Consider the following 25781-nt stretch of genomic DNA (forward strand, 5'->3'; position numbering starts at 1 on the left):
AGCAGAGAAGAGGATGGCTAATGAAACTAGCATCAGGTACTTCCATTAACGTAGTTTCATACCTTGGAAGCAAGTCTCTAACATTAGTGCACATTCTGCTGCAGGCAGAAGTAGTGGGAAATGATGATGAATGCTTTTACAAACTGTTGGATGCTGCTCAGTTATATGAACTCTAAACACTACTTATGCTCTAGTAACTAAACTTAGTGGACTATATTTCTGATGGAGCCATACCCCACTCATTAATATTTACTGTATCATTGTTCTTTCACTTTTTTTTCTGGAAACTAAACATGTTTTTTCCAGTTGTTAGCTCAATTTTTTTTCTTTCTAATAAATACATTCTCTATATATTTTGAATGTAGTTATTTTAGTATTTGATATATGAGACAGTCGTATATGTAAGCATTGCTTGTTAATGTGTGTGTATGATAAGTAGTGTGTGTGTATGTAACTGGAAAGATTTATCTTGACTCAGATTATTGACCAAACTCTTATCCAGATCTCCATGTCTGGTGATTCTGATGTCTATATAGATTCCCTGTCTACATTCTCTTATATTATTAAATCGATATTTGAATAGTTGAAAGATTGCTTGCTTCCCTTATGCTCTGCTGCACTGTTTCTCAGAAAACTAGTGATAGCTATCATGTTTTTCAAGATATTTTCTACAGAAAATGTTTAGCATTGCTTGATTTACTTTCCCATTCCCCTACAAAGAATATATAAATATAATTTAATTTTTTTTGTATTTTATCTAAAGATTCTTTTTTATTCTTTCTTATTACTTTTGTAAGTTTGATTAAATCTTTTCCTTGCTTTACTTAAAAATTATGTCCTTGAAGAAAGATTTGGAAGATTTTTCTTTTTTCAAGTTAACTTTGGAAATTAATATCTACATTTAAATAATATTACCTTTTTTTATATAATTTCGCCAAAACTAAATTCAGAAAGCCAAGCAAATCTCTTATATCTTCACTTACACACATACACACACACCAACTAATTTTTTGTTGTGTAACTTTAATTTGACATATGTTAATATAAATGGAAAAAGTTTCCTTTAAAAATTATAAATGGTGATGAAATAAAAAGAAAAGAAAAAATTTTGAAAATGTCTTATTTGTGGTTATTTTGGTTACATAAGGTGTATTTAGGTGTAAATGGCTAATGATTTTCACGTTTGAAATTTTTGGCAGACTAAAGAAATCAATCTACTCACTATGTATCTAGTAGTAAATTCTATAAGGTCAGTATAACCTTATTCTGAAATACAGTACTTGAATAACTGACCAAATATATTCAATTTTAGTTGATTGAGGAGGCTGATGTCAGGCTTATTTGTCAAGTGTTATTGCTTATAGTTTAGGAAATAGTTGAGGAAATGATATTAAAATGCTGAAGAATAAGTGAAATGTAGAACCAGATTATTGTTAAAGGGTTGGCAGCCAGCATCGCTTTTATTCTATAGAGTTGCATTAGAAGAGAAAAATAAGTTTTTTCTATTATGGGTATGCAAAATGGCAAGAATCACACCAATGATGTGTAGATCCATTTTTAACATGCTCCTCCTTGCTCAGATATGAACACAGCCTTTTGCTGTTGAGTTTTGTCTCAGGGAATGACTTATACTTATTGATGTGTATAAATATACTCATTCTAAGTGACATCAACGGACAATAAAACATCAGTGTTTCAGCCTGGTTGTACCTCCTCAGTGATAGACATCACCTGGTCTTTTGGAACTAGACAAAGTCAATTGCTCCTATCAATTGTTTTTTATCAAGAAAATAAGTGGGTGATATGTTCAGAAGAGCTTATATCAGCAGATATTTTATGTGCTACTATGGGAAAGATTAAGAACATGTATATATATATAATCCAAATGGAGATAAACATTTTTGTTCCATGTGGCAGGCTTGACAATTGATAGGGAATTTCTCTCTTAATATGAAACCAATGGTGGCCTTAACCCATAAATAAAGAATTCTTATCCACCAATGCAGTGGATTCACATTGTTTGATATTAAGGCATGCATAAAGTGATCAAACTTAAAGTATTCAATTAAAGTTTCTTGTTAATTTATATTCCAAACACCACCTCATTAATGACAAAGTAATTTTACTAAATTCTTCATTATTTTCAAAATTAATTGACGCCAAAAGTAGCAATACGTAACAAAGGAGTTAAAGGCATTCCAGCCATAACTATTCTGTTATTTAGTGTGTAATTTCTAGAAGATTTGGTTGCTGTTTGAGCAGACCGAGTAGCCATATAGAGGCTTCCTTATTAACTTGAATTGAAAGATGTAAATATGAAAGGTCATACAAGAATGTTTTATAACTTTAAATGTTACATTTAAATGTCTCATCAGGCAGGGGATTATAGAAACCTTTTGTCTAATCCCATTCTTTTACTACAGTAGATCAGCTTATTGAATATGAAGCTACCATTATGATTTTCTCAATATTTTGTAATAGATATTTTTAATGTGAATTTTTCTTAATTCCACTTTGCCAGAAAAAATTGCTCAAGACTTTGAAGAATGACTACAGCAGAAATGAGTAAGTAAATTTAGTTCAATTCTTTTGCTTATACATACATACATACATACATACATACATACATACATACATGCATGCATGCATATGTACATGTGGTGTATGCAGGAGATTTGAAGTAAGACACCTACCTTCTCTTTGTCAACGCAGACCTCTCCAGTGGTAATGCACCCTTCCACATGGCCTGACCCAAACGCTAAAAATAGCAGGTGCTTCCCTCACCTTGTCGAAGCACTCACATGTCCAGCTCTGTCGGCTACCCCAATCAAAAAAGGCCCAATCGTCCCCTGCCTGTATGCACGTCACTGCCGCACATTTCCTCTTCTGGTCAGCTCCAAAGTTCTGGTCAGCTCCCCAGCTGCTGACGTCATCCCACAATACATAGATGCATGCATGCTTGGCTGTGTGGTTAAGAAGCAGGTTTCCCGACCATGTGGTTTCAGGTTCAGTCCAACCAAAATGGACATTAAACAATGCTTTTGCTACTGATGATGATGATGATGATGATGATGTGTGTGTGTCATCATCATTTAGCGTCCGCTTTCCATGCTAGCATGGGTTGGACTTATATATATATATATATATGTATAGGTGGAGGTGCAATGGCCCAGTGATTAGGGCAGTGGACTCGCGGTGGGAGGATCGTGGTTTTCGATTCCCAGACTGGGTGTTGTGAGTGTTTATTGAGCAAAAACACCTAAAGCTCCACGAGGCTCCTGCAGGGGGTGGTGGTGATCCCTGCTCTACTCTTTTGCCGCAACTTTCTCTCTTTCTTCTGTTGGCCTGCTCTCTTAGCCAGCGGGGTGGTGTCATTTGAAGGCTAAAACAATGCAAAGCGCATTGTGACCAGCGATGTGTAGCAACATCTGATAGCCTGGTTGGTCACGGTGATCATGGTGATATATATGTATAGGTTCATTTGTAGAAATACATAAATCCAGAGGTGACTGCAAGATGGCAATGTAGCTGAAGATTGATGGATGGTGGCAAAAGGAGATAATCACCTAGGGTTTTACCCTTAAAAACTAGGCTTTTCCCTCCTCCATATTTTAAAGAGGTCTCAGGCCAGCAGTGTTTGGGGTCTGAAGATATGCTGTAAGGCTAAACCCCTTATGAAACCCAGGGTAACCCCATAAACTGGACTACCCCACTATATTATTATATATATATATATATATATATATATATATATACATATACACACATACACAAAAGGCTTTGATAAACCACAATCTACCCTCATTGTTTACATCATGTATGTGTCAGTGTTGTGTCTTTGGATAGGCAACACAAGCAGTGTCCTTCCCAAACCTAAATTATTAATATTAATTATGCAACGTATAAAGTAAATGATTTCCCATTCACTCTAAATATGCTAATTTAATGCATGCAATTCAGTAACTGGCTTCTATTTTAATGTTAGACAGGCACAATATCGCCCGTCTTTCATGTTCATTCTATATATTAAGCATAACGATATTAATTGCGAGTGCAGCTTTGATACAATGAATATAATGAAAGTAACAGCAGAAGCTAAACTGCCTCTGTAAGTGGCTATTACAATGTGTGTGTGTGTGTGTGTGTGTGTGTGTGCATGCATGCGTGTGCGCATGTGTGCATGTTTGTGTGTGCATGTATGTGTCAGTGTTGTGTCTTTGGATAGGCCACACAGCAGTGTCCTTCCCAAACCTAAATTATCAATATTAATTATGCAACGTATAAAGTAAATGATTTCCCATTCACTCTAAATATGCTAATTTAATGCATGCAATTCAGTAACTGCTTCTATTTTAATTGTTAGACAGGCACAATATCCCCCGTCTTTCATGTTCATTCTATATATTAAGCATAAACGATATTAATTGCGAGTGCAGCTTTGATACCTGATATAATGAAAGTAACAGCAGAAGCTAAACTGCCTCTGTAAGTGGCTATTACAATGTGTGTGTGTGTGTGTGTGTGTGTGTGTGTGATGCATGCGTGTGCGCATGTTGTGCATGTTTGTGTGTGTTTATGTGCTGATATCACATCTTTACATTATATGTTTGTTATGGTTAATGGATCTAATTTTCAGAGAAATATTTCATTTCATGTAAGTGCATAAAGCAATATATTTAATATATTCGTATTCGTCATCATCAGCATCATCATCATCATCATCATCATCATCATCATCATCATCATCATCAATCATCATCATCATCATCATGTCATCATTTAATGTTTTTTTTCTCAATTCTGTCATGGATTGGACAGTTTGACATAAATCAATGAGCGTAAGGGCTGTGTTGAGCTTCAATATTTGCTTTGGCTTAGATCCTACAGTTGGATGCCCTTCATAATTCTAACCACTTTACAGAGTGTACTGGGTGCTTTTCTTTGTGGCGCCAGCACTAGTCAGGTCACCTAGTTCTTGCAAAACAAGACCTCCTCAACTGATTGGGGAATAGTATTGAAGGATGTGAAAGCATTGAAAGAGGGACAGGAACAAGTGTCTTGCTGAAGAGCAGACCACATGGATCCCCAAGCTGGAAAAAAAGGGGAGAGAGAGAGACAGATGGTGAGAGTGTACTCTCAAAGTACAAGGGGAATATGAGAGAAAATAGAGTTAGAGGAACAGAAAAGGTGGGTATGTAGGCATAGGTTTGGGGACAGAGGGTGCAAGGGGTGCAAGCATAACCCTTAAATTAAAATTTTTTTTTTGGTGAGTTGATGAAAATGCTTTGAACAGCCTCCTGAAGAATTGGGTTTGCACCCTTAAGGAAATTTTGTTCCTGCGCTTATGTGTGTAGGTAAGTTCACTATGAAAAGAATGTGACTGACAGATGATTAGTGATGGAGATCGACATTGATGTAGTGAATATTAGTTTGTGAAAGGGGAAAGAAATAGGAGTTGGTCAGGGAGGAGGAGAAGGATGTGGTAAGAGATAGTGGTAGGGATACAATGTGAAGGGTAGGGGGATAAATAGTCTCATTTACAGCACCTGAGAGAGTAGTATTGCAATTAGGAGACTGATAGAGGGACAGGTGTTAGAAAATGAATTGTGGGCAAGGGTATGACAAAATCTCAATTTTGCTGAGATGGACAAGTATAGCATATTGCCATTCATCTCAGTTCCCTGTCATGTCCTTCGAGATGATCAACATTTTGAGGTCAGTCTTCCCTACTTCTTCACACATCTTCCTGGTTTCCCCTTTTCCACAAGTTCCATTCACACTTAGCGATCAGTGAATCTAAACACACCTCATGACCATACCAGTGCAGTCTTCTCTCATACACATCTGATGTCTCTTATGTCTAGCTTTTCCTCTCTACAGATTTGTATCTTATTGTGCATGCATACATCCACACTGACATTGAGCATGCTAGTTTCATTTCTTTTTAGTCTTCATTTCTCCTCTGCATTCATAGCAGGGTTTATTATTATTATTATCATTATTATTATTATTGCCTTTGCACAGCTTCTAATGCTGGAGATGTACTGCGGTGTCAGCTGTTCACTACCAGTGAACTAAGGTAACACCTCTTATTTTTTGAGCACATTCCAGAGTATCCGGGCAGTTCCAAGCAGTACTGTTTTCTGCAAGTGCTCCACCCTTATTGCAGCCCCTATTTGTTCCACGTACTTCTCAAGATTTTTGCTCTCTGTTCCCAGGGCTCTAACAATTATTGGTACTACTACCACCTTTTTCTTCGACCACAACTGCTTAACTTCCCAACCTAACCTGTCATATCTCTCAACTTTCCTTTCTTCCTTATCGCATACCTTGTTGTCAGCTGGGCAGGCTATGTCTATGGTCCAGCATAGTTTGTTTTCTCCTGTTTTCTCTTTGTTTATTATTATTATTATTAATATTATTATTATTATTATTATTATTATTATTATTATTATTATTACTACTACCTATAATTGGTCCTCTTCAGCCTCACATGTCAAAGGTTCAAACTAAGAGAGTTCACTTCCAGAACAATATAAAGAAAATCATCAGTTTTTCACTTAGATATTGTTAACGAGGACATGCCTTATGACATTCACAAATGTACATGCATACACATACTCACATACACTTTCACACACATATGCAATAACGAAAAAAGAGAAAACAAGAGGTTAAAAACTTTTCAGAAGTCCTGTGTGTGTATAAACACATACACATGTACACACACACACACACACACATTGTAATCACAAGCTTGTGTAGGCACAGTCGTGACTGTGTGTTCAGAAGTTTACTCCCCAAATTGTCCAAGATGCCATGCAGTGGGACTGAACCCAGAACCATGTGGTTAGGAAGCAAACATCTTACTGCACTGCCATGCCTGCACCTTTGTCTATGTACATATAAGGCATATCTAGGTGTGTTCAGTTTCCTGTCATAAACTTAGATATCTATTTCGTATCAAACTAAGCCTTTTAGCTGATTTCTATCCTAAGACTTCCTCTGCAACACCTACAATCACTACCACATTGCAAGAAGCAAGATAAGGCAGCAAAGAGATTACTGCCCAGTATGAGATCTTGTGTTAATTCATTTTTTTTTCTCTCATACTTCTGAATGTGATGTAGTTTGATTTTAACATTTTGGTCACATATAAGTCATCATTTTCTATCATGTAAACTCCAGGAACAAGTTAGGCTTCCATTTTCCCCTTCAGTTTCTTTATATATTGTTCACCCTTCTTTATCTTGATATGAATTAATGTGTATTTTTATTTTGTGGCCACTTTCCCAGCAAATGGCTGTGTGGTAAGTAGCTTGCTTATAAACCACATGGTTCCGGTTTCAGTCCCACTGCATGGCACCTTGGGCAAGTGTCTTCTACTATAGCCTCATTGCCAACCAAATCCTCGTGAATGGATTTGGTAGACGGAAACTGAAAGAAGCCCATCGTTTAATGTATATATATGTATATATATATGTATGTGTGTGTGTGTATGTATGTGTGTGTATATGTTTGTGTCTGTGTTTGTACCCCCAACATCTCATGACAACCGATGCTGGTGTGTTTACGTCCCTGTAACTTAGCAGTTCGGTAAAAGAGACCGATAGAATAAGTACTAGGCTTACAAAGAATAAGTCCTGGAGTCGATTTGCTCAACTAAAGGTGGTGCTCCAGCATGGCCACAGTCAAATGACTGAAACAAATAAAAAGAGTAAAAGAGTTACATTTGGTTGTTTCTACTTAGCTGTGTAGTAAGAAGTTTGCTTCCCAACCACATGGTTCTGGGTTCAGTCCCTCTGCATAGCACCTTAGACAAGTGTCTTCTACTATAAAAGCCTTGCAAATGGATCTGGTAGATGCAAACTGAAAAGGCACCCTTCATATACACATACGTAAATGTGTGTGAGTGTGTGTGCGTGTGTGTGTATCATCATTATCTAACGTTTGTTTTCCATGCTGGCATGGGTTGGACAGTTTGTGTGGTGCTGGTAAGGCCAGGAGCTACACCAAGCCCCATTGTCTGTTCTGGCTTATTTCTATGGCTGGATGCCCTTACCAATACCAATTAATTCACATAATGTACTGGGTGCCACCACTAGTGCTTTTTGATGTAGCCACCAGCATATATATATATACTATATATATATATATATATATATATATAATAATAAATATTAGGAATAAATCAAATTTGCAGGGAAAAATCAGATTTAGGATTGAATCCAATTTTATAGTAAAATATTATATTATATTAATTAGAGATAAAACCACTATTATGCAAATCAAACAAAGAAAGACTTAAGCCAATACATAAAATTTTTTATATAAATTAAATATAATTAAAATAATCACTACGATCGTTTTGAAACCACCTGAAGAATGTCTCATAGAAGTGCTGACACGAAACGATCGTAGTGGTTATTTTAATTATATTTAATTTATATAAAATTTTTTATGTATTGGCTTAAGTCTTTCTTTGTTTGATTTGTATAATAGTGGTTTTATCTCTAATCAATATAATATATATATATATATATATATATATACATATATATGTGTGTGGCACCAGCATACATATATATATACATGCTCTTACATACGCACGCGCACCTTTGTTTTGGGATCACCACTACTTTATTATCTCCCCTTCTTCCTAGCTCTCCTGTGTGACCCCTCTGTACAGCATTCACCATGATAGATCGCTAGCCACTAAACCTTTTTCCTATTTTCTCTCCCTGTTTATTTCTGTGTTCCTTTCTGTCAAAGAGCATAGGCTCGAAACGTAAAAGACTTTCGCACTTCCTGAGTGTTAAACTAATACATCTGCTTGTTGTTTACACACCCATCTTCGTCTTTTGTTTTTTTGTAAATTCTCATTATATATTTATATATATACATTCACATGTATATGTGTGTGTGTGTGTGTGTGTGTGTGTGTGTGTATAGGCATGTGTGTGTGTGTGTATGTTACTGTCTCCTTGCCTTGACATCATGTGATAGTTGTAAGCAAGTGACACTGTCATACAAGCAGTGTTCTTCATCTTTCAATCTTCCATGAAATCAAATCTGGTCATGGGGAAAATATTACTTTGCTTTGAAACAAGTAAGGGTTAGCAACAGGAAGAGCATTTTGCAACCCGGAACCATGTGGTTGGTAAGCAAACTTCTTACCACACAGCCATACCTAGTTTCTTTTCTAGCCTATGGTATTCAAAATCGCAGTGCAACACATTTGTATATTTTGTGTGTTTCATTATAGTTCTGTTATCCTCTTCCATCCTTACACCAAATTTCTTCCAGAAAAAGAGAAAAAAAAAATCTATATTATTTATCTGAGCAACAGCGGTTATTATCTTCCTTCCATATTCAGTGTGAATATCTGCAGATTGTAGATAGTAAGTCTGCAGACATTGTGATTGCATCAGAGTTTTGGACTGCAGGTCATGAGGTGAAATATTTTATGCATTTCATGTCACTTGTACTTCTTTTATGATGAAATGTTAGAATTTTTCTCTAAACTATGATTCCAAGACAAGCTAATGGCTAGGGTTTTATGTGGTTGCATGACCTGCTAGAATTTACAGCAAAAATTCTTTTAAATGAAGCACTACATCATCATCATCATCAATGTTTTTAACCCTTTGGCATTCAAACCGGCCACATCAGGCCCAGATGTTTTACATGCTTTATGTTCAAACAGAGCAGATCTGACCTCTCACCCCTACCCTGCAATGTCATTCTGAAAACTAAACAATCACATCATTGAAATCTTAAAGCTACAAGACAATGCATGGTTAATTTAAAACAATGTGAATAAATAAGCATTATATATCTGAAAAAATAATCTGGATGCTGAAGGGTTAATTTTCACTTTTCAATGGTTGCATGGGTCAGGCAGAATTTGTTGAGGCAGATTTTCTACAGCTGGATGTCCTTCCTGTCACTCCATGACCAAACATGTTTCCCCAGAATATTAAAGACAAAAGACACCTCTTCTCATGCATGTTAGTGATGCCTACTCTTTTACTCTTTTACTTGTTTCAGTCATTTGACTGTGGCCATGGTGAAGCACCGCCTTTAGTCGAGCAAATCGACCCCAGGACTTATTCTTTGTAAGCCTAGTACTTATTCTATCGGTCTCTTTTGCCGAACCGCTAAGTTACAGGGACGTAAACACACCAGCATCGGTTGGGGGGACAAATACAGACACACAAACATACACACACACACACACACACCACACACACACAACACACACACACACACACACACACATATATACATGTATACAACGGGCTTTTCAGTTTCTGTCTACCAAATCCACTCACAAGGCTTTGGTCGGCCCGAGGCTATAGTGGGAGACACTTGCCCAAGGTGCCATGCAGTGGGACTGAACCCAGAACCATACCACACAGCCATTCCTGTGCTTGTTTACAACTATCATATGAAGATGAGGAGATAATAACAAACACATACACCCACACACACACCTACACACACTCTATCCCTCTCTCTCATGCATGCACACACATGCATATAACAGGCCTCTTTCAGTTTTCTTTTACCAAGTCTAATTATAAGGCTTTGGTCTAGAGTTGAAAACACTCACCAAAGGTGCCATGCAGTGAGACTGAACCTATAACCATATGATTGGCAAGCAAGCTTTTTACTACACAACCAGGCCTGTGCCTACAAAATAAAAAAAAAAACCCCAGAATATTGGGTAATGTAGTCTCAGGTACACTGTTTTAGTTATCTTTTATACAGGATGGAAGACAGTGTCCAGAACCCTTTACAGGGTCTCCCAGACTGGTGGAAGGAATAGTGGAAAGTATCTTCAAACCAGAGACCTGAATGCTTATAACAGAACAAAGTCAGAAAGTGTCAGACATTGAAAGTGTCAGGTAGTGGTACTGAAATAGCGATTGATTAAGTCTGTTACCCTTTAGTCCATAATGATACCTGGGAAAATAGAAGAGATGGTCACTTCTAGGATATCATTGCTCAGAAATCTCTTTGATCCAGGCCAGTTTCAGAAAAGAACAACAACTGGTTCCAAAATAACTTGCAAATGTTTTGAATTTGTAAAGCGATCTAAATCCTGCCCTTGCCATAAACTAAATACAATAGGAATCAATAAGGGAACTTCTCTGTGGTAGATTGAGCAGCCAAAAATAGTAGCCAAATTTTCCTCAGTTCTTTGCTATTCTAAAGAAAGGGTAGGTTCATTGATTCTAGATACGCTACATCTAAATAAATGATGGGTTTATCACGACCAGAAAAGTTTATGATGAGAGTTTTGTTTGACTTGTGTTTGGTAACAACATTAACAAAACAAAACCCATTAGAAATGAACAAAAAAAAAAGAAACAAGCCACATATAATCTATTTCACTTCCTTCCTGTTTCATTTGTTATTCAATTCCGGTGTCAATGCAGCAATGAAACTGTCAAAATTAGAATGAGATGTACATACATGTATATATACACACACATGCACATACACACACACACACATGTATATAGTTTAACTAAAATGAATATATCACTGACATTATATTTACACAAAATAGTGCAATTTTCGATGACCCAGATAAAAAAAATCCTAAGAGTTTCTCTAATATATATTAGTGTTGAATTTGGTTTTAATGGCTTACTTAGAAATCCTTTAGCTTAAGACTAAAGGGTTTTCCATTTCCCTCTTTTAAAAACACTTGAAATTTTTTATGGGGTGGATTTGTTACCAATTTTACTTATGCACATACTTATACTTACCAATTTCCTCAATCTCAAATTTTACCATTATATTCTTAGGTTAGGTAGAGTTGAATTTCTCCCTATTCACTTTTGGGTCACAGCCACAAGAGTTTGGTGAATTATTCTGCTTCAGTCAAAGGCATTGTTGTAGTTACCATTGTTGTAGTTTCTTCATCATCAGTTTCCAGTCTCTTCCTTATCCCACTGAGGTCGGTCAACTTTGCCTTTCATCTGTCTAGTGACAAAATAAATAAATAAATAAAAAACTTACTCTTACTCAAGGACTGGAATTTTTGGTATTGACTTACTGCTTCCCTTCATGTTGGAAATGTCAGAAAAAATGTTGGAGAAAATGCTTTGTGGTATTTATTCTTGCTCTTTAGAAACTAAGTTCAAATCCATTCTGCTGAGGTGAACTTTATTTTCATCCCCCAGGGGTCGTTAAAATAAAGTAGCCATCAAATACAGGGGCTGACTGTGTTGTCTAAACTGCCTGTCCTCAATTCTTATTTCTTAATTTATCAACCCCGAAAGGATGAAAGGCAAAGTCGACCTCGGTGGAATTTGAACTCAGAACCTAACGGCAGACGAAGTACCTATTCCTTTACTACCCACAAAGGGCTAAACACAGAGGAGACAAACAAGGACAGACAAACGGATTAAGTCAATTATATCGACTCCAGTGTGTAACTGGTACTTAATTTATCAACCCCGAAAGGATGAAAGGCAAAGTCGACCTCGGTGGAATTTGAACTCAGAACCTAACGGCAGACGAAATACCGCTAAGCATTACGCCCAGCGCGCTAACGTTTCTGCCATCTTGCCACCTTGCCCTCAATTCTGCTGACCTTGTGCCTAAATAAGAAACACTCTTCCTCATCCTGCTACTGCTGCTGCTGTTGACAGAATTGTTAGCTTAGCATGTTGAGCAAAATGGCTAGTAGCATTTCATTCATCTTTACATTCTGTGCTTAAATTCTGCCAAGGTTGAATTTCCCTGTCATTCTTTCGGGGTCGATAAAATAAGTACCAGTTGAACACTGGGGTTGATGTAATCATCTAGTCCCTCCCCGATAATTTTAGGTCTTGTGCCCATTATAGAAAAGAATAGTATTATTTACTTACTCACGTCCTTCGTTCCCAATGGAGCATAGGCCACCAACGACTTTTCTCCTCTGCTCTCAAACTCTGGGCTGTCTTTTCTTCTTCCAGGTTAAATTGGTCTTGAATTGTCATTGATGCATCTGAAACTTTGGGTTTTTTTTTCTTGCCAGGGGTGTTGGCCCTATGCGAACCTGTTTTTGCCTCTGCAAAGAGGTGATACATGTTAGTCTGGCCTCTATCCTTTGACCTGTCGTGCATGGGAGGCCCTACACAGATTTTGCACTCCATTGGTATAGCTCTCAGAGTGGTTGTGGTACACAAGTCACCACATCATGACAAGGAATGGACCTAGTGATGGATTATTGTTATCATTCACCCTTCAGAATTATTGACCTTGGGTCAAAATTATCATTATTATTATTACCTTTGTCATGGGTCACTTAGGTTAATGGTACAGAGTGCTGATCTGAAGTTTAAGAAATATGAGGTACAATTCTCTCTAGTGGTTTGCCAGTCACTTTTTAGAAAGGCAGTGAGCTGGTAGAATCATTAGCATGACAGGCAAAATGCTTAGTGATATTTTATCTGGTTATAAGGCGGCGAGATGGCAGACATGTTAGCGCGCCGGATGAAATGCTTAGTGGTATTTCGTCTGTCGTTATGTTCTGAGTTCAAATTCCGCCAAGGTCGACTTTGCCTTTCATCCTTTCGGGGTCGATAAAATAAGAACCAGCTGAACGCTGGGGTTAATGTAATCGACTTATTGTCTCCTCCAAAATTACTGGCCTTGTGCAAAAGCTTGATCTCATCATCCTCATCCTCATCATCATCATCATCATCATCATCATGAGTTTTCTTCTTCCTTCATTTTTGTTTGCATCTTTTGCTGAGTATCTTTTCAACACTTGATGTTGTTGATGTTGTTGATGTTGTTGTTGTTGTTGTTGCTACTGCTGCTGCTGCTGTTGCTGTTACAGCTTATATTTTGTTTTACAGACTTGAAAAATATTACACCTACATTATTGAAAATATTCATTCCACAAGATCTTCTGATTTCCTGGAAGAGGAAAGAGGAGAAGTTTTGAAGAAACTCAGTGATCGTGAGTATACGTCTTATGCTTTTATAAACGTTTTATATGAATAGTGATACAGATTTTTTATTGATTGATTTTTAATAATGTGATGTATATTAGTTGCGTGACTAATTGCCATTTATGAAAATTAAATGCTTTTTCACACCATTTCATCCTGTGTATATGTGTGTGTATATATATATATATATATATATATATATATATACAGTTGCGGCCAAAATGTTCAGATTTTGGTGTAATTTGAGAGGATAATACAAAAGTTATGGATGATTTAGTGATTTACTGCAAAACCCATGGCGGCCAAAATGATCAGAACGGTTGAAAAAATAACAAAATAATCAAAAATGACAGAGAATACTGGAATTATTTAATATTAGTGTGAAGCCCTTAGTTTCAATCACACTCTGACATCTTTGACTGCATGAGGAAATAAAATTTTCAATTTCTTGCTGGGTGATCTTATCCATTCTCCTGAAGGGCATTCCATAATTGGTCAGTTGTTTTAGGATTTCTGGCTTTCGAACGTTCTCCTAGAATATTCCATACATTTTCAATAGGATTGAGATCTGGGCTTTGAGCAGGCCAATCCATAACAATAACCTTTTCAGCCTTGAGGAAGTTCATGACCACCTTAGCCTTGTGACATGGGGCATTGTCCTGCATGAATATGGGTGGTCGCATAGTTGAATTTCTCAGCACAGGCAATATGGGTGGTCGCATAGTTGAATTTCTCAGCACAGGCAAGACATGATCTTTTACTAGTTGTTTATAAACTCCTGCATTTACCTTTCCATGTAATCGCACTAAAGGGCCCACACCATCTCTAGATATCATCCCCCAAACCATGACACTTCCTCCACCGAATTTAACACTAGTCTTAAGGCATTTAGGCGACAATTTTTCACCTACTTTTCGACGAACGTACCTTTTCCCATCTGAGCCAAATAACATAAACTTAGATTCATCACTGAAATGCACCGTTTGCCATTTTTCTTGAGATCACGACACATGTTCGGTTGCAAAGGTAAGACAGCACTTTTTATTCTTGGAGCTGATTAGTGGCTTCACTGCAGGTGCTCTTGCTTGTAGGTCATGTTCAACTAAACGACGAGACACAGTTTTTCGAGATAAAGTTTTCTTCAATACAATGCTCATTTTCTGAGAAACAGCAGCAGCAGTTTTAAATCTGTCCTTTTTAACCAACTTTACCATAGCACGATCTTCTCTCTTGGTTGTTTTTCTTGGCCTACCTGTAGACTTTCTTGCTTCACACGAACCACAATCATCGTAGACCTTAAGAATACCGTGTACAACACTTTTTGACTTGTTAACAATCTTTGCAATAGATCCAATACTTAAATTATCCTTCTTTCGAAGCTTAATAATCTGCTGACGAATTGGTAACGGAGTAAGTGGCATTATATTAACAAAGTACACTGCAAATATTCTTACTAATGTTTAGTAAACGAAGTGTCACGTAAACAAATTCAAAACATTAGAGTTCGCCGGTTAAATATACTAAAACACAGAGTAAAAGCAACCGTTCTGATCATTTTGGCCGCCATGGGTTTTGCAGTAAATCACTAAATCATCCATAACTTTTGTATTATCCTCTCAAATTACACCAAAATCTCGGCAATAACAAATAATATCGTATTTATTGTCTGTGAAAATTATAGAATATAAAACAACATTGATAAAAAATTATACATACTTTTCTGACGAAAACAATGCCGTTCTGAACATTTTGGCCGAAACTGTATATATATATATAATATATATATATATATATATATATAGATATAGATATATACGTACATACATACATACATTATATATATATATATATATATATATATATATATATATATATTATATATAATAATACATTTACATACATAATACATACATACAGAAAAACACAGACATAAACATATGTTCACTATAATGTCTACCTCTAGCTATCTATCCCAGCCTCCCTCACCATCGTTCTATCTATCTATCTCTCTATCTATCTATCATATTTTATTTGTTTCAGTCATTGGACTGTGATTATATAAGAACCACATGTGTGTGTGTGTATTCAGAGCACACTTATTTCTCTTTGAGTTTACAAAGATACCTCCTTCTACCTCCTTAAAATATCCAGTTATGCAAGTTTCATAAACAGCAAGACAGGTTCGAGGATTCCATAAATATAGTTATTTACACAAATCTTTCAGAGCAAAATCTTACAGACATAAAGGTGGTTGTACACATTTCTAAACTGGTCATTCATTACAAAATACATTGGAATCATCATCATCATCATCATCATCATCATCATTTAACATCCGCTTTCCATGCTAGCATGAGTTGGATGATTTGAATGAGGTCTGGTGAACCAGATGGCTGCACCAGACTTCAATCTTGATCTGGCAGAGTTTCTACAGCTAGATGCCCTTCCTAACACCAACCACTCTGAGAGTGTAGTGGGTCCTTTTACATGCCACCGGCACGACGGCCAGTCAGGCAGTACTGACAACGGCCTTGCTCAAATGGTGCTTTTTATGTGCCACCTGCACAGGAGCCAGTCCAGCGGCACTGTCAATGACTTCACTCGAATGTGTTTTTTCGTGTGCCACCAGCACAAGTGCTAGTAAGGCGACACAGGTAATGATCATGCTTCAATGGTGTTTTTAACGTGCCTAAGGGTGGTGAGCTAGCAGAATCGTTAGCATGCCAAGCAAGATGCTAAACAGGATTTTGTCTGTCTTCGTGTTCTGAGTTCAAATCCTGCTGGGACTGACCTTGTCTTTTATCCTTTCGGGGTCAATAAAATAGTCACCAGTTGAGCACTGGGATTGATGTAATCGACTCACTCATCCTCAGAAACTGCTGACCTTGTGTTAAAATTTAAAGCCAATATTATTCCCAAATATTGGGAGTGGGTGGGTGTTTGCCTTTCCTCATATTTTTACAGCATTTTTCATAATTTATTTTGTCATTCTCACTTTTGGTTTTAAGCCACATAACTAATATATTTTCCGGCATACAAATCGATGTGATATATATATATATCATCATCATCATCATCATCGTTTAACGTCCGTTCTCCATGCTAGCATGGGTTGGACGGTTCGACCGGGGTTCTGGGGAGCCAGAAGGCTGCACCAGGCTCCAGTCTAATCTGGCAATGTTTCTACAGCTGGATGCCCTTCCTAACGCCAACCACTCCGTGAGTGTAGTGGGTGCTTTTTACGTGCCACCTGCACAGGTGCCAGGCGAGGCTGGCAACGGCCACGGTCAAATTGGCGTATTTTATGTGCCACCGGCACGGAAGCCAGTCGAGGCGGTGCTGGCATCGGCCACGAGTCGGATAGTGCTTTTTACATACCACCAGACCAGGGATCCTGGCTGGTTCAATTCGATTTCGATTTCGCTTGCCCCAACATGTCTTCACAAGCAATATATATATATATATATATATATATATATATATATATATCGTAAACATGTAGTGTAAACATGTAGACATTGTTACACTTTTGCCAAATCCTGCTGCATTTCACATGGAAATTTTGGTCTTCCAAAGGTGTCTTGGTTTCTAAGTCAACTTATCAACCCATAGTTTTTGGATGGAATTTTTGGTCTGAAAAGTTTGATTTGTGTGCTGGAAAATACGGCACATTTGTCTATTGTATAAAATGTATATGCATGTATGCAGATGCACGTGTGTGAATATGTGTGAGTGTGTATATGCATGTGTATATGTGTGCATGTATGTCTTTTGTGTATATGTGTGTGTATGTATGTATGTGTTTGCATATTTTACAATTATAGGATATTTACTCTGAGGGTCCACTGATATTTGGGGAATAAGACAGTTGCTGAGAGGAAGAATTGCCCTTTAAGATCAGAGTGAATATACCGCTAAACCTTAATAGTTATAGAAAAGGAAATCTGTCACAGTTTACTGTTAAGTTTGATTGTTTCTTTATGTATTTCGTAATGGATTGGTATTTACTCTTAGCATTTGAGGAATAAACAGTTGGGGCAAGAAGCATCTGCCAAATGAATCAAAATAATGCAAACCAACTCCTTACAGCTGTAAAACAGGAGATTAGCTGTAGTTACCACATGTGCAAGCATGGCTGTGTAGTGAGAAGTTTTCTTTCCAATCACATTGTTCTGAGTTCAGTCCCACTGTGTGGCACTGTGGGCAAATGTATTCAGCCTTGTGAGTGGGTCTGGCAAACCTTACCTCTTTTCCAAGCAAGGGAATATTTCCCCATGGTCAGAGATGTTTTTTGCAGAATATTGGAAAGGAATGACATTCATTTACAACAGTCACGTGATGTCAAGACCATGAGACATGAATACTCACACACTAACATTTGTATACATACATGTATATATGCATAGATAGATAGATACATACACACATACATTTTCACACACATGCATGCATACTTACAATTAACCCTGTCACTAATCCTTTTCCTCTCCTCTGTTCCATATCATTCTCCCCACTCCTCCCCTCTTACTTATCATTCCTCATCCTTCTCCCTATGATTCTCAGCCACTCTCTCTTCTGTTTTCTCTCAGTAACAGGGGCCACTTCATTATGAGGTGAACATTACTTGTGCAGGTGCCACAAATTGAGTACCCAGTACGCTCTGTTAAGTTGTTGGTGTTAGGAAAGGTATCTAGCCTAAGAATTCATGCTGAAGTAGTCACTGAAGCATGATGCAGTCCTCTGACTCTTTAGACACTGTCAAACTGTCCATCTCATACCAGCTTACCAGTATGGAAGCTGGACTTTAATGAAGATGAGGATGATGACAGTGATGGTGATGATGATGATGATGTTGTGTGTGTGTGTGTGCATGTGTATGTAGGTATGTAGATAGGTAGGTAGGTATGGTTGGATGTACATACAGCCTGCAGTGTAAGACATACCCTTCATCAGCTGTCAACTGAAGTTCACAATGATTTCAGCACTTCCTTTTATATTGTATTGGTATCTTTAGTAGTGCCAGCCATCATTGATGCTGCTGCTAAGGAATGTACCAATTCTTTTGACTCACATTGTTGTATGTTTTTTTCTCTCTCTCTCTTAATATTTATGCAGCTGCAACATAAAACCACAGGTTGCTGTAACCACTCAACCAGGCAGTAGCTATTTCGTTTTAGTGTTTGATCAGCATTTGCTTTTGGCTCTCAGCTTTTGTCTTTCTCTTCTATATTCATGATGAATCACTTTCCCCCTTCCATCTGCATTTTGAAAATATCTCTTCTGCTCACCAACTCAAGGTTGAACATCACGAGTGTGACTACAAACCCATGACATACCTCTACTAAAAGCATTATACATTATCATTCTCATACCTGGCGATTCCTCAAATTCTTCATATTCTACACCTTCCATTTTATGTGCCTGTTAAATATTGCCCTTCCAAATCAGTCAACTTGACAACCAGAATTTTTTTCTCTCAAGTCAGACGATGCAGTAAGGTTGAGCCATTGCTTTGTAATTTCTGTATGATTTGGAATTCACCTTCCACTCATTAGCATCATTCACTTTAGATCTCAGCTTTCCTTTCCATGTATTCTTGCTTTCTTTCTTTGCTCTTTCTCATCTTGCTCATGGAAAACTACAGGGTGCAATTTGTTATTGACTCTCATATGTCTATATCCATCCTAACACCAGTCCACTAATGGATATATGTATATATATATATGTGTGTGTAAATGTTGAACAATGAGAATGAGTGCTCAGTAACACATTGGTGGATAAAATGTCTTTATTTGTGTATTAAGGCTACCATTGGTTTCATATTAAGAAAAATATCTCAGTATCCTAACAATTTTTAAAGCTGATCACATGGAGGAATGGTGTTCATCTCCATTTTAATTGTTAAGATATTTATAACATTGAAACCATTGGTAGCCTTAATACACAAATGCGTGTGTATATAAAGTCAATTCAAGGATGTCATATCCTCATTAGGGATTAATAAATCCAAACTTTCACTGGTTTAATCTCCATTACATTATACCATTGGTTCATATTAAGAAAAATATCTCAGTATCCTAACATTTTTAAAGCTGATCACATGAGGATGGTGTTCATCTCCATTTTAATTGTTAGATATTTATAACATTGAAACCATTGGTAGCCTTAATACACAAATGCGTGTGTATATAAAGTCAATTCAAGATGTCATATCCTCATTAGGGATTAATAAATCCAAACTTTCACTGGTTTAATCTCCCTTACATTAGAAGAAGATCTCCATGATGTGTTATGGATTATTATTATAGTTAAAATTAATAAGGTAAGAAAATGGAGTGTTGAGGATGTATAGTTAATTTATAGTTAACTCTCTATTTTCTTACCTTATCAATTTTACTTATATATATATCAAATGGATGTGTTATAAAACTATTCCACATGCACATCCAATAACAGCCATACCAACAATCCAACATGCCTCCATCATCAGCTGCCCCATGGATATCACTAAGGTTTTGACACCTGATATATATATACATATATCATGGTATCACAGTATCAACCAAACAATTGGATGTTGTTATACATCACTGGTCACAAATGTGCCTCACATTGTTTTAGCTTTTGAATGATGCTAACAATTCCCCTGACTAAAAGGCTATTCCATCACTGGGTTACCCATTTACAGCTGGACTGGAACATTGTGAAATAAAGTGTTTTGCCCAAGGACACAACCTGCCACCTCATCCGGGAAGTGAACCCATGATCTAGCATTTGTGCAATACCCTAGCCACTAAGCCACATGCTTTCACCCCTCCCCACACCTGTGTTGTTACTGCTTTTAAACTCAAACAGAATCCCAGGTATGGCTTCTGTATTATTTCATATAGAATTTGGATGAGTTGTTTCATTTTTGTTTCAAAATATCAATTGACACCAAATGATTTAAAAACCAATCAAATGTTTTTTTTGTATTACAAGTTTACTGTTTATAGCTAATAAGTCAAAAATTTATAAATAAATAAATAATTTTTTCATTTTTATGTATTCTCTGAACAGGAAACAATATGAGATTAGAAGTCAATAATTATATAGATACAAAAATTGTGATTGATTTTTCTGAGATATTTTTTACCATTATTATTTACAAACATGGATGTCATTTTTATATTTAAAGAAAATATCGGTGATAAACAATATACGAAAATATTTCCAGAGTGTTATCAGTTGCTAATAACAACCAGGGCTATTTAAAAATGATTTTGTTTTCTATTTTATTTTTCATTGTGTATATTTTGAGCTTCTGTTCAATGGCTAATGGGCTGGAATTATCACTTCCAATTTAGTTTGGGAAATTGGAGAGATAAATAATAGCTATGCATATTCATATATAATGACGAAGAATACACTTCCATCAGCTAGTGTGAAGAAACTGTTACTCAATATTTTATAAATAACAGGAGCATGATGACACCTCTAGACTAAAAACATGATATATCAGAAGATATGCCAGCATTAACTATCTGATATCAACTGCATGTTAAATGTTATGACATGCTCTTAAAACATATAATGGTGCAAAAATTATATAGAAAATAGGCATACATAGAGATAGCAAAAGCTTATTATAGATCTCTTTTTTTTTTCTATATAACCCTAAATGTAAACTTTTCCTATCTAAATGGAGATTATGTCATTGTAGTATATATAGAAAAGGAAAATAACATGTTTGGAATAGGAAACTGACAGATATGAGACATGGTGGATTGATTTCACATTCAGTTCAAACATGCCTCTTAAATTAATCAAGAGAAGCTGGTATACTCTGTTTGATGTGCAATGTCAGTGTGCATGTGTGATGGAGCACGGGTGCATTGAGAGAGAAGTTGCATTGAGGAGATTGCACTGTGATGTGGATGGATGGGGACAGTTGCATAAAGAAGTGCTGATCACTTAAAGTAGAGGGAAGTTGTGGAAGAGGAAGACCCAGGAAGACATGAGGCAAAATATTGTAGGCCAAATTGAAAATGCTGAGCCTTACAAAAGAGATGACAGATAACTGAGATATGTGGTGCATTGCTGTACTCAAAAAGACCTGCCCACCACAACAGAATGGAGATCTTAAAATGAAAGCGCCATATAAAAAACATTGGTGTGGGTGCTAGTGCTATGTCAAAAGCTCTGGTGTTGGTGCCACATAAAAAGCATTGGTGATAGTGCCATATAAAAAACCCAGTACACTATGTAAATTTGTTGGTGTTAGGAAGGGCATCCATCAGCAGAAATCAAGTTAAAACAGACTATGGAACCTGATGCAGCCCCTGGCCACACCAGGTTCCACTGATTAGTTCTGTTCAATGAAACTTCTCTACTGAATTAGTGTTGGAAGAGAGTGGAGTGGAAACTTGCTATCTTCCTGTTTGAGGCAAGGCAAGCCAAAGCAGGAAAAAAAAAGCCAAGAGGAAGAGGGCTTTGAGTCCAGTTTTATATAACACTAAGGTACCTTTAAGCTGTTAAGTAGGTACTAGTAGAGATAGATTAATAGCCTTGATTTGTATGCAACTCAAAGAATATGAACCATTGATATTTTATCTGGGTAATTATCACTTTATCAATTCAATCTCTGACAACTTTTACTTCATTAAAAAAATCAAATGATTACAAAGTAATCATAACATCTTAGATTCTCAAAGACCCAGCTCATTAAAATTAACCGAAATTTTAAAATTCCATTCATAGAAAGAGAGAAAATATGTTAATTTTTTGTCAAGTTCAACTTTTAGCATGTGTAGTTGGTTATTGTTTGATGAATTTACTAGAGAACTTTTTAGGAAAACGAAGTTCTCAGTCAGCTCCCAAATATTTAATGTTAGTTTCTTTTATTAGAGATGTAACTTGAGAATTGTTCTTTGTAGGTAGGAAACTGTAGTACTTATGTCTTTCCTCAAGGATTTTTCACTGCCGACGCATTGATCGGGTTCCTACAGCCAGTCTTCATCATCACCTGAATCGCCGTCCCCTCCCTTCGGTGCTTCTACAACGGCGCTTAAGGTGGTTCGGTCATGTATCCTGGCGTCCAGAGAGTGAACTGGTTCGCGATGTCCTCCTCCCACCTCCACTTCCCAACTGGTGCAAATGCACGGCCGGGCAGCAGAAGACCTGGGCAACGACGATAAAGGAGGACCTCTCCGAACTCTCAGGTCCGCAGGTGGTCGGTCTGTGCAGATGGAACCACGAATGGCTCACTATCTCCAGTGACCTCGCACAGGACTGTCGAGCGTGGACCGCGATGGTTTGTGATGCCGTTAGGAACAGAGAAGAAGCTGACTCAACCCGCCCTGAGTGAATGCCATCACATGTACAAGTACAAGTAAAGTACAAGGGAACAAATCAAGTGAAGCTATTCCTGACAAAGTTACCAGAAAACTGAGGGCATTTCTATTTCTATGTTATCAATTGACATGGTAATATTAAGAGCCAATGTTTCTTAGATCACACTCTACTTTCTGAATAAAGAAAACCAGAGGATAGGATGGTTATGACTGGATTGCCTTTTGACCATAAGCCTTCTCAATCTGAGTGAATTTAGTGCTAAACAACAACAATAGAGATTAATCAATAATATTTTTGGTTAGAGCTACAGTTGAGCCCATAAGGGGCTCATCCATCATCATCGTCATCATCATCATCATCATCGTTTTTCATGCTGGCATGAGCTGGATGGCTCGATAGAAACTAGGAAGACCAGGGGTTGCACTAGGTTCCATAGTCTGTTTTAGCTTGGTTGCTATGGCTGGATGCCCTTCCTAATGCCAACCACTTTACATGGCACCATTACCAGTGCTCTTTACATGGTACCAGTACCTATACCAATGCTTTTTAGTTATATAATAATTCTTGGCTCAAACCATTTCTTTTCTGGAACACTATTGGAGTTCTTAGAGAGAAAAAGGAATACCATAATAAACCATTTCTCCTGCCATTTAATTCAGGGTCAACATTCCCTGTTGAAAGAAGCTTATTAACTCATGTTTTTGAGTTCTCACTTTTATCTGAAATCATTTTCTTTCTTTGTGGCAAATATTTGAAATTCTGTTTTGATATGGCAGGACTCTTGAAGAATTGAAAGAGCTGCATTTAATATAAACAACCTTTCTCAGTCTGTTAAATAATTCAAAAAACTATTTCACCTAATATTAAACCAAAAAGGTGACACAAAAGTTTCAAGAATGTCAACTTGGCTTGATGGACCTTTCTGTTTTGTGGCTGTTTTAACACCCATCTTCATTTTTATTGTGTATGGCTTGTTGTTTTAGGTACTTCACACATGTAGTTTTTATTTTGTGGAGGCGCAATGGCCCAGTGGTTAGGGCAGCAGACTCGCGGTTATAGGATCGCGGTTTCGATTCCCAGACCGGGCGTTGTGAGTGTTTATTGAGCGAAAACACCTAAAGCTCCACGAGGCTCCAGCAGGGATGGTGGTGATCCCTGCTGTGCTTTTTCACCACAACTTTCTCTCACTCTTACTTCCTGTTTCTGTTGTAACTGTATTTCAAAGGGGCGGCCTTGTCACTCTCTGTGTCACGCTGAATATCCCCGAGAACTACGTTAAGGGTACACGTGTCTGTGGAGTGCCCAGCCACTTACACGTTAATTTCACGAGCAGGCTGTTCCGTTGATTCGGATCAACCGGAACCCTTGTCGTCGTAACCGACGGAGTGCTTCCATCCAGTTTTTATTTTAAAGATGGCAAAACACTTTACGAGAAGAGATTTTATTGCTGTATCAAAAGGTGAGAGTGAGAGTAAATGTTAGCCATTGATTTAACATAAAATTACACAAAAGAATAATGAATAAATAAATAATAATGTGGTAAGAAGCTAGCTTCCTAGCCTCATGGTTCTAGGTTCAATCCCACTGCAGGACAAGTTGGACAAGTGTCTACTGCTATATATAGCCTCAGGACAATGAAGGCCTTGTGGGTGGATTTGGTAGATGGAAACTGAAAGAAGCCCATTGTATACCTATATATATGTGTGTCTGTCTGTGTGTTTGTTTCTGTCCCCCCACCACTGCTTGACAACTGGTTTTGGTGTGTTTACATTCTTGTAATTTAGCAGTTCAGCAAAAGAGACTGATAGAATAATTACCATGCTTAAAAAAAATAAAAACAAGTACTGGGGTTGATTTATTCCACTAAAATTCTTCAAGGTGGTGCCCCAGCATGGCCACAGTCTAATGACTGAAACAAGTAAAAAATAAAAGACAAATAAAAACACTTGCTGTTAATTAGTCCCTGGTCAGCTCTGATCAGACAAGCAAATTAATCATCAAAGGCCTCCAACCATAACTACCTTGTTTTCCTTTCAGACACTTTATTTCCCAGGACTTAGATTACTCGATGCGTCCTTCCCTTTCAACTCTAGCATTCAGATTATTCTGTCAAAATTAATGCTTATTTATTCACATAGTTTGAATTAATCATAGGAGTGGCTGTATGGTAAGTAGCTTCCTTATGAACCACATAGTTCCGGGTTCAGTCCCACTGCTTGGCACCTTGGGCAAGTGTCTTCTACTATAGCCTCAGGCCTTGTGAGTGGATTTGGTAGATGGAAACAGAAAGAAGCCCGTCGTATATATATATAAATATATATATATATATATATATGTATGTGTGTGTGTATATGTTTGTGTGTCTGTATTTGTTTCCCCAACATCGCTTGACAACCGATGCTGGTGTGTTTACCTCCCCGTAATTTAGCAGTTCAGAAAAAGAGTCTGATAGAATAAGTACTAGGCTTACAAAGAATAAGTCCTGGGGTC

At 37.2% G+C, this 25781-nt stretch overlaps 1 protein-coding gene across 2 annotated transcripts in view; it reads left to right on the forward strand.

Annotated features, from left to right (window-relative positions):
* Nucleotides 1-25781, forward strand: part of LOC115211019 (protein disulfide-isomerase erp38-like) — a 305348-nt gene that overhangs the window by 243652 nt on the left and 35915 nt on the right. For both annotated transcript variants that reach the window (XM_036501737.1, XM_029779865.2), the window contains exons 10-11: nt 2522-2565; nt 13863-13966. In XM_036501737.1, the coding sequence (XP_036357630.1) occupies nt 2522-2565; nt 13863-13966 (148 nt within the window). The remainder of the gene's footprint in view (nt 1-2521; nt 2566-13862; nt 13967-25781) is intronic.

Source organism: Octopus sinensis, linkage group LG4 (assembly GCF_006345805.1).
Source record: "Octopus sinensis linkage group LG4, ASM634580v1, whole genome shotgun sequence".
Lineage (NCBI taxonomy): Eukaryota > Metazoa > Mollusca > Cephalopoda > Octopoda > Octopodidae > Octopus > Octopus sinensis.